Below are 11,061 nucleotides of genomic sequence, written 5' to 3'. Positions count from 1 at the left end.
TGATTTTAGTGTTTGAAAGGTAGACAGTAGGGATTCATAAATTACTTATTAAATATCCTGTTTTGTGTGGCATGTTGGTTTCACCTGTTAAACAATAGATGGGACATATTATTGTCCGTAAAGCTTTTGTACGGTACGAGTCCTCCAGGTAACTGGTGCACTCACGTCGATGGATGGACGCAGTGTGTCATGCAGCTGTCATTCTCGCTTTGCAGTTCTAGTTATGGTTTTGGAGTTGGAATGGTTGTTTTGAAGTTGGGATCAGACCTTGGCAGAGGTAGCATCCCTTTCATCACCATCATCATCATCACCCTCCTCCTGCCAGTGCCGCACCATCCCTGTGCAACACCCGGCTGCAGGAACCCACAACCTGCTCGTGCCTTCCACCAGCCCTCCCTCGTTCCCCATTTGTGTGTGAGTCCTGGTATTTATTTTGGTGCTGTGTAGTTGGCTTAGGCTTCAATTTTTATTTATTTTCATTGTATGCAAGTGCTATACCTTCCTCCCTTCTCGTTGTTGTTTGAGCGCCTGGTCTGTTCCGATGATCGTCATTGATTGGTGCCTCATCTCTCCCCTCCCATATACCTTTAATAAACCATTTTAATTGTAAAGAAAACGTTTTCCCATTTTCCAGTGTTCCCACACGAACACCGCCAGTTTCGGCTACGCCGGGTGAACCTTGGGGAATCCCAATGACTTTGAACGCAGGAACTATAAACACCGTTTTAACATTCATAAAACCTCTGGCTCAGAGTGACCGTTTCAACAGATCACTCCCACATGACAATATATTGTTGTACTTGGGACAAGATGTGAATACATGTTTTTTTTTACACAAAAACCTAGGCTTGTGGAAGAGTGAGGTGACAGATTGTAAAGGCCATGAACGGGACAGTGGGGGTAATGGGGCCATATTAGGGCACGACAAGCAAGGGAATGAATGAACAGGAAAAGAGGAGGGGTGTAAGTACACACTAACCTAGAAGTAAGAGGGTTGGGTTAGGTATGGTTGATTGGGGTAGAAGAGATCATAGGGATAGGGATAGGCCGTGAGATGAGGTGGTGCACTGCTTGCATGAAACCTCGGAGGGAAGAGTGGGATTGAAGTGTCTCCAGGAGTTGGCGCTGGAAATGGGAGAATAAAGGAACAATCCACACGGTGATGCAAATTCCAGAAAGTGGCTCAGTTTTCCTCCTGGAGAGTCTCAACGCAATGGTGAGAACTTGTAGTCTCTCTGCAAAGTTCGTAAATATTGTTCTCTGGACTCCTCCACCGGCACCGATCCCGGTTCTCTGGACTCCTCCACCGGCACCGATCCCGGTTCTCTGGACTCCTCCACCGGCACCGATCCCGGTTCTCTGGACTCCTCCACCGGCACCGATCCCGGTTCTCTGGACTCCTCCACCGGCACCGATCCCGGTTCTCTGGACTCCTCCACCGGCACCGATCCCGGTTCTCTGGACTCCTCCACCGGCACCGATCCCGGTTCTCTGGACTCCTCCACCGGCACCGATCCCGGTTCTCTGGACTCCTCCACCGGCACCGATCCCGGTTCTCTGGACTCCTCCACCGGCACCGATCCCGGTTCTCTGGACTCCTCCACCGGCACCGATCCCGGTTCTCTGGACTCCTCCACCGGCACCGATCCCGGTTCTCTGGACTCCTCCACCGGCACCGATCCCGGTTCTCTGGACTCCTCCACCGCACCGATCCTGACGGAATGAGTGCCCTCGTTCTCAAAAACCTTATTTGCCTTGTCCACTGCTTCCCTGCTCTTTTCCACATCATTTTCTGAAAGTGACCTGTCTGCTTCATATAAAATCGTCAGTACTCCCCCAATTCAAAAGGACAGTGTCAAGACTAACCTTAAAATAGCCGAGTCAGCCTTCCCTCTATCATAAGCAAACTATTGGAACATGTACAGTATTTGCAACAAAAATCAACACTCTTCTGTTCTCTAACTCTGTGATATTTGACCATCAGTTTTCCTTCCACTCAAGTCATTCCACCTTAGACATTCTGTTTCTATGTCAAAAGTGGATGGATGCTGTCAATGTCAATCGATAAGGGTGATCTCACAGGTGATCTCCCACACATTTGATTGATTTGGCTCCTGAACCTGACTTCCAAAATGTAAGCTAATGGTATCCGTTGTTCCCTCCTAGAATGGCTGGCTATCAGATTTCCTGTGTGCTCACAAGCAGTCGGATTCTTTGAAGAGAATACTGATTCTAATTTTGATGTACTATACTCTGTTATAGAGCGTCAGGACTGCCGAAGCAGTTTCTTGACAAAGGTTATACTGGGTAGTTTGCCATTGCCTTCCCAGCAGTAGTTAGGGCAGGAATTTCTAATTTGTTCATGGTGCCAACGATAGTTTGCTTACTCTTCGGGAAGGACACCGAGGGATCTTTAACGCCAGGTTGTCGCCTACGAAACCGTCTCCCCCACCAGGTTTCCTAGTGAGGAGGGTGTTTGGATATGGACACCCAGCAAGATTGAAAAAAAAAACCTGTCAAAGGGCGGAGGAGTTCAGTGTGAGCCAACATCCATCTATATCTGGTGCCCAACTGTGACGACAGACGTCCTCCTGCAGTTGGGTTGCTTCTTATGAGGAGGTTGGTGGCAGGATTTGCACTCCGGCCACCATAAAACACTTCATTCTGCAAAACGCATAAAAAAAAAATGCAAAGAAAATTGAAAACCCACTCCGAGGGAGTACCTCCTGTACAGCTACCTTTCATAGCGCAGCTCACTGAATGACAAGATTGGAGCAAAACCTTTGGAACCGAGATTCTTTGATGATAGCAGGAAAAGCATGGGGTAACCTTCCTGGGTTGGGGTGCAGTAGTGTGTGTTGGGGTGGTGCTGATGTGTCGTCCACCAGATGGATGCCACGCTCGAGTTTGTGGTTCATCAACGCCCCAGCGGAGACACTTGTAGTCTTGGGGGATTTCACTACATCGACTGGAACTGAAATGGATGGTTATGGGACATGTGTTGGTCCTCAAATGTGTCTGGAACTATGAACATGAATAGCACTAAGTTCCTTGACTTTGCAAGAAGTCATGGACTTACGGTGGCCGGTTCATGGTTTCAGCACCCACAAGCTCATCACTGGACTTGCTATTCCAACGCTGGCGGTATGGCAAAGGAGATTGACCATGTGCCCCTTGATGGTCGCTGGAGGATGATCCACAACTGCAGGGTCTACCGGAGTGCTCAGTTCCTCAATACTGACCACCAGCTTATTGTAACAACTCTAAAGTTGCAGCTTAAATCCAGGAGAATGGTCCCATCCCAGCCTCGGCTGGATGTCTGCAAGCTCAAGGATGAGTTTGTTTGTCTTCGGCCGTGTCTGGCAGGTGTTTGTCTCCGGGTGGTATTTATAGTTTTTTAAAATTAAATTTCTACCTCCACAATATCACACAAGAGCAGCTGATGTTGTCGGGCACATTATTCTCCACATATTGTTCTCACATCCTTAACAAACTTCCGATCGAATCTCCTAACCAGAAAGTAGTCGATGGGGCTTCCCCTTTTTTCTGGGCGGTGTTTGTCCAGGCCGCGTTTATCGCATGATCAGTAGAAAATGGATTTCAGACATTACTTTGTTTCCATTTTCACTGTTATTCTGTGCAGAATCATTTTGATGAGATGGTATGACTTGTAATTAATGTTCCACCACATGTATGCCTTCCCTTCCTCTCACCTCACGCTGACTACCCTTCTGCCACCACTCCTCACTCACACAACCCTCCACATATATCTCTCTCTCTATCTCTATCACACTCACTTACCCCTCATCCCTCATCTCTCACCTCTCCCTTTCCTACTCCTCACCCTTCTCCCTCACTCACCGCTCCCTCTCTACCCCACCCCTTCTGCTCTACCCCACCCCTCCAGCTCACCGCTCCTGCTCTACCTAACCCCTCCCACGCTACCCCACCTCTCCCTCTCTCTCCCTCCCCTCCCCCCTCCCTCTCTCTCCCTCCCCTTCAGTATTCCCATCAGCGAGGTGAGAGGTGGTATTTGCTAGTGTGTACTGTGTTGACATTATCGACAATTTCATGTGTAATGTGTTAAAATTACATGGACATCTTCGTCAATAATAATATATGTCAGTGTGTGTGTGTGTGTGTGTGTGTGTGTGTGTGTGTGTGTGTGTGTGTGTGTGTGTGTGTGTGTGTGTGTGTGTGTGTGTGTGTGTGTGTGTGTGTCAGTGTGTGTCAGTGTGTGTCAGTGTGTGTCAGTGTGTGTCAGTGTGTGTCAGTGTGTGTCAGTGTGTGTCAGTGTGTGTCAGTGTGTGTCAGTGTGTCTCCTCCATAACACCAAAACGATGAAACCTAGCAGCCTGAAACTTTGCATGCACACTAAGGGATTACTACGGACAGTTCCTTGGACTTCATGGTAAAGTTTCTCCTCTGACATGCACCGTCAACTGTGGGACCTCAAATGAAAAGGTGTGTTTCTTTCTAAATTGTGTCCAATCAATTGAATTGGCCACAGATAGACTCCAATCAAGTTGTAGCGACATATCAAGGATGAGCAAAGGAAATTGTTTACACCTGAGCTTAATTTGGAGAGTCATAACAAAGGGGTTGAGTACTTATTGACACAAGACATTTCAGGATTTCATTTTCAATTAATTTGGAAAATTCTTGAAAAACATGTTTTCACTTTGTCATTGTGGGGTATTTTGTGTAGATCAGTGAGAATTAAAAAAAAATTTAATTCATATTAAATGGACACAACACAACGTTACAAAGTCGAGGGGTGTGAATACTTTCTAAAGGCACTGTATGGCATGTGTGTGTTGTTCATAAAGCATAAGTCTCTCTACTAATGTTGTTTTTTTTTTTTTTTTTTTTTCCTTCTTCTTCTTCTTCTTCTTCTTCTTCTCCTCCTCCTCCTCCTCCTCCTCCTCCTCCTCCTCCTCCTTCATATCCCTCTCTCTATTCCCCTCTGCTTCTCTCTTCTCTCTCTCTCTCTCTCTCTCTCTCTCTCTCTCTCTCTCTCTCTCTCTCTCTCTCTCTCTCTCTCTCTCTCTCTCTCTCTCTCTCTCCCTCCCTCTCTCTCTCTCTCTCTCTCTCTCTCTCCATGCCCTGCTAATACAGTGCAGCAACCTCCTCCCACACCTCTCCCCCGCCCTCTCTGTCTGTCTCGTTGCATCCGGAAAGTGGTTATGTCCAGACAGTAGTTATCTCCGAAAGTGTCCAGACAATGGTTATGTCGAGATGGAACCCCCTCTCCTGCTGCTTTCCCTTCCCCTCCCCTTGCACTGCCTTCCCTTCCCCACTCCTCACTCCCCAACTTCTTCTCCCTTGCTCCCCAACCCCTCCTCACTATCCTCTCTTTTTTTTCGCTCCCCCACCTCTCCTTGGTCTCCCTCATGCTTTTTCTTCCCTTTCATCTTTCACTCTCTATTCCTCTCTTTCATTATCCATCTTTCTCAGGAGAAGTGAATTCTTGTGGAAAGCTTTCTGTAAAGCTCACTTGGATGAGCCTGGATGGGTTTGAGGGCAGTGGAGTAGCGGTTGAAACCCGAATCCTTTCCAGGTTCCTCCAGATGACTCCATCTTTGCTCTTTCCTTCTTCCGGTTCCTTCTTGGTCTTCCGTTTGATTAGATGGAAACCCTCGTGTGATATGTTTGTTTACATGTTAACATGTATGCGTTGACTTCACATGGAAGACGTCATGTGTGACATGTTTCTGTTTATGTGTTGAGTTTACTTCCATGTAAAGTCAACACACAAACAGAGCCCTTCACATGTGACTTGTTGTGGATGCAGATTGAGTTTTCACTCCTGTTTGTCTGTGAACATGATATCTCAAAGTTGTGGACGGATTCGGACGAAACTTGGTGGATAGGCTGGGTGTGTGACAAGGACGAATTGATTCGAGTTTGGTGAAGATTTGGATCTGGATCCGAGAGTTTTTAAAAGTGATTTTTCACCATTGAGAGATGGGGCCTTGGACAATGTCTGACTATGTCTTTTATTTGAAAACAAAATAATCCTGAAAATTCTGAGCAAGCCTAGAGAAGCTGTTGGAAAGAAAAAGGCCATGATACAGGAAGGTGAGAAAGGATTAACATGGTGAAAGAGAAATACAAGCAATGCTCACAACATCCTGAGATCTGAATCCTCAAAGCTGTGATTTCATGGTGTTCAGGTCAACAGCAACATCCAAAACCACACACACCTTCTCAGCCTTGCTGATGATACAACACTCCGACATAGATGTGATGTTGTGCTTGAAGTCAGAAGCGACAAGCACCGAGTATTTGGAGGGGAAGGCAATGGAGTTGCAATATCCGACGCAGGCGTTCAGCGTGGCTACACATGGGCCTCGGCCCATCTCACCCTTCATCGGTACCTTAAAGGCTGCAAAGAATCATCAAAATCACTCCATCACGTGTTTTCAGTCTATGACTTCATCACAATGACGTTCAGCAATGCTCTTATGGTATTTTTACATTCAAATATTGTGGATTAAAAAGTAGGAATCCAGCAGGAAATTTATTAATCGAGACATGATTACAAAATAAACTAGAACGGGCACTCGGAAGAGTGCATACCTTGGCCAGGCTGAACACTTTAAGTTTGGTATCCCACTGATAGGCCGGACCTGGATGCAGACTTGAACCACAATCGAATTGGCTTGTTCTTCTTACCTAACCAATTCATCCGCAAAGTTTTGTCATAACTCGGCAGCAAATTTTTGAGATATCATGCTATTGTCACGTCTGAGGCTCCATTAACAAGGTATGCCTAAGCGCAGGGATGTTAAGTTCCAGGAAACGGCTGAACTGTTTCTATCTCCCACTGCACTGCATTCAATTACGATTCTTTACCGTTCCCCAAGGATGCCCAAATAAGCCGAAATTGACGGCACACACACACACAGGAGGCAGATGGCTCAAACACATTTTCTTACCCTTTAAAGGGTTTATTTACGGTGAATACGAGAAAGGTGGACAAGACGAACAGTTTGCAAGAAACCATGTGAATCACTGACACAAAGAGGGAAATGAGAATGAACACGCAAACTTGTATACAAAGAAATGAAATATAAATAGCTAAAACCTAATATAACCTAAAATAGTGGTGGCAAAGTTTCATCCCGTATCTTATGATGAAAGGTGGTGGAGGTTTTAAATTTTAACCTCAGCAGCATACGAGCGATCACTTTTCTTTTGTCCTTGTGATTGTTTCTAAATAATTGGTTATTTTATGACTCGGTGTCCTTTACAAAGGTTATATGGTTTATCTTTGCAAGTTTTAAAGCAAAGTATATTTGATAACACTCAATTTCCAAGCCGTTCACGATATTAAAATGTCTTAATTACAGAGCCAACTTTTTTCCACCCGTCACATGATGCGTGTGTGTGCGCGTGTGCGTGTGTCTCACCTATCTCTCTCTCCCTCCCGCATGATATAAAGCAACGTTTCGCGAGGCGTTCCTCTCCCCACCTCCACCACCCTTCCTCGCTCTTCTCCCCTACCTCACTTCCTCTCCCCTTCCTCGCTTCCTCTTCCTCCTCTCCCCACCCTCCCTTCCCTCCTTCCCTCCGTCCTCTCTGTCTCCCTTCCCCCTCCCTCTCCCTTTCTCTTTGTCCGACTCCCTCCCCTTCACACCCCCGTCAGTGAAGTGACGGGTTGTATTTGCTAGTCATAGTAATATTGTTGTGGGGCCGGGTTTCGGTGACGAGCATGACCGCTAGGGGGAGCAGTATAGTCGGCTCCACCGAACACACTGGAATTTAGGTCATGACCCTCGGATAAGTCCGAAAGGCAAGGGGCCCCTTACAGGACCATGAATCGCCAATAATTAAATTTGACCGTGTGTGGTAGGGTTAATTGCCAAACTTCAATATACCTAAGTACCCACGCGGCAAAGCTACCGGGGAATTCACACCCTCGACAGGCCTCGAGCGGAACGAGCCGTTACTGTGCTCGAACCGTGTGTAACCCGAGCGGATGGTTACCGAGGCCTGTCGGTCCAAATGAACAATTTACTGCTTCACTATTTCTCAACACGCACCATGCTAAGCCAATGAAAGAAACACAGAAACGAGCTGGAACATTTAACAAAAGGGATATTTATTTATAACAATGATCGGGGAGGGAACACAGAGCAGAGTTATCACGAATAAAGAAAGGTATTATGAAAAGAAAACACTTCAACAGCTCTAGTTAACAGACGGGGCCCACGGACACACACACCCAAAAGAACTGGACCCCGTGGGTCCATCTTGGTCAGGTCGGGCCAGTGTACCTGTCCGCTTCGTGCGGCCACACCGACTCCGAACCACTGGTGGAACTCGAACCCACGACCCAAAGTCCACAGCATAGGATCCTGGCTGCTCGACTACCAGACCTGCCCTCCAAAGGACCGCAGACCGCTCCAACCACAACCACGACCGTCTGCAGAACCCTATGCAGTCGCCATGATCACATGGTCTGCTGTCGTCTCCTCTTTCTTGAGGAGGGAGCGGCTTCTTCTCCCCCACTCGCCTCCTGATTGGACGGTGGGTTGTCAGGCGACTCGTGGCGGTCTCCCGATTGGCTGGGGCGCGCGTGTGGTGCTCGCCCTCCGCTCATTGGCTGGAGGAAACGCTCTCGGCCCCTCCTCAGAGCGGAGCTTTGACCGGAGGCGACAAAAGCTCCGCCCACGTCCTCAGCCAAAAACACGTGTGTAATGGCAACCGTGTGTTATGGTCGAGTGCGGGAAGGTGGCATTGTTGTGGTGGATGTAGTAGTAGTAGCTGTAGTTGTAGTTGTTGTTGGGGTAAAAATCCTAACTATAAAATAATTCATAGCGCACGTACAATTAATCACCCATTAAACATAGGATGGGACCCTACCTAGAAACACTCACTTACCGATATAACTGTTCTATAAGGACCTGAATGTTGAGTGCTCATGGCTGCCAGATTCGTAACAATATCATTTTTTCCGAAAAAAAAAATTCCCCATTTCACTCGAGATTTCGACATAATTATTTAGGCCATGTTTTCCGATCATCAAATATGGAATCAGATTTCGAATATCAGCTTTTAATAAGCCTATACAATACGTTATTCAACTTTGCCAGGAGCCAATCAAATTGCACCAAGCCTCAAACAGCTAAGGCCAAAAAAAAAAAAATGTTGCATTGGCGTAACCCGCCCGACCCTAAAAATTCCGCCGACCCTACGTTTTTTTTTTTTGTTTTTTTGCTATCGAAAAATTTTGCCGACCCTATTTTATTGCTATTTTTGTTGTTTTGCTATCGTTTTCAAGTATCTTGTTGATTGCGATCGCGATCGCAAAAACCCGGAAGTGTTTCGGACAGAACCTGCCGACAAAAAGGGTGGTACTCGAGCCGGGGGAGATTTTGGGAGGGATTTATTAGGAAAAAAAAATAAATAAATAAAAAAGATCCCGACCGACCTACCCTATTTTTCAGTGACCCGTTACGCCAATGCAACATTTTTTTTTTTGGCCTAATCAGGGTTTTCGGCTGTTAATGAGCGCAGATTTCGATGCGGTCAATAAACCTTCCTTAAACATCAAGTATGAAGCTTGTGGCCAAGTTTCATCAAAATCATGTGTTTGGTTCAAGCAATAATGACTGAAGTGTTTACGGACTCACTGACTCACTTACTCAGGTACGGACACTGCTCAATCACATAAGTTCACTGGACTAAAGTCCAAGTGAGATAATAATAATAATAACAATAATAATACCATAATGTTGTTACGGTTGTGGGGGTAGATGGAGGAATTTCATAGCAAAGGTAGGATTGAATGGAGTTGTTTGGTCTGTGAATGTGTAGGAGACATCTCGATGTAAATTAAGTAGGGAGACTGTGAGCTTAAGTGTTACTTGTCACCACACATGGGGTGCTGCGGTGTTAATTAGATAGGAATTAAGGATAATTTCCCATAGTATGTGATTACCCCCTGTGACCTATTCTGACATTTTTGCGTGTCCAAGCCAGCCATGAAGAAGTTGCGTTTTTATAACAAGCGAGCCTGGCGTGCCGAGCAGGCAGAGGCCCTGCTTTCCCGGGTTTCGTGCCAGAAAACCATGTCCAGGGGTGGAATAAGGGTGAGGTTCACAATAGTAGTTGTGAGAGGATCGTGGCTGGGACAAAGGATCTTGCTTTGCTCTCCTCTCGGCACGACAAAATGGCTGCGTGATTCTCGTGTCGTGCTGTGAACTGGCTTACGTACTGAGCAGGACGCTGGCCATCGACTCTTGGCTGATCATGGGAGACTGACCTCAAAGCCTCATGTATGTCACTGAAGGGAGCGGCGCCATTCTGCAGAGAGCGTATCAGCAAATGCGATCGACGAGGAAGCCGCACAGCAGCTTCTGAGCCTGGCATTGAATACCGCTCACAAATTACCTCACATACATTTCCTGCTGCGAGACAGTGGTTCGTCATCATTTTTGGTTGTGTCTACCCATGCAGGACGAAGCGCCTCAATTCCAAAGTTCCATAAAGACCATCTCTGGACCAAGCTAAGTGCCACAATAAAGGGGGGATTTGCTTTTTCGTTGTTTCCCCTTGTTTGTATTAGAGTCTGTGCGTAGAGGTGCCTCGACTTTAGCCTTAGTTTACCTCAAGTTATTATTAATACATTTTGAATTACCCTTGTAAATATTTATATTGTTATTACATCCGCGTTTATTTGAAGTTTCTGTGTCCGTGTATTTGTCGTGGGGTTCGAGTATAAACCCCTTGTACTGTGCATCCATCTGTGCTTCCGTTGCTCCGCAAGTTCTGCCAATGCCCCTCCCGCACGCGCAATGATCTTTGAGGATCACGTGTCCGCCTCCTAAGGAAAACCGCTCGGCAATCCGGGTCTGATCGGTGTTGATCGCCCGTCCACCACAATTGGGTCGGGAGGATTAACATAACCGCCCAGACCCACAATATAATTACTCCAGGACAAATACCACAGCAATAAATAATTTGCCATTATCTATGAATAATAACACCATAATGCGATTAATGTCGTAACATCATCGCAATACGATCTGCCATCATATCTTAACTCGGGCA

At 46.5% G+C, this 11,061-nt stretch overlaps 1 protein-coding gene across 6 annotated transcripts in view; it reads right to left on the bottom strand.

Moving 5' to 3' along the window:
* Window positions 1-11,061, bottom strand: part of GPHA2 (glycoprotein hormone subunit alpha 2) — a 38,270-nt gene that overhangs the window by 7,016 nt on the left and 20,193 nt on the right. For all 6 annotated transcript variants that reach the window (XM_085893936.1, XM_085893933.1, XM_085893932.1 and 3 more), the window contains exon 6: window positions 6,207-6,388. In XM_085893936.1, the coding sequence (XP_085750062.1) occupies window positions 6,207-6,388 (182 nt within the window). The remainder of the gene's footprint in view (window positions 1-6,206; window positions 6,389-11,061) is intronic.

This window comes from Eptatretus burgeri, chromosome 9 (genome assembly GCF_056783735.1).
Source record: "Eptatretus burgeri isolate ZD-2024b chromosome 9, Ebu_testis_v1, whole genome shotgun sequence".
NCBI lineage: Eukaryota > Metazoa > Chordata > Myxini > Myxiniformes > Myxinidae > Eptatretus > Eptatretus burgeri.
The sequence above is the reverse complement of the archived record's forward strand: the minus strand, read 5'-3'. Positions and strand labels throughout refer to the sequence as shown.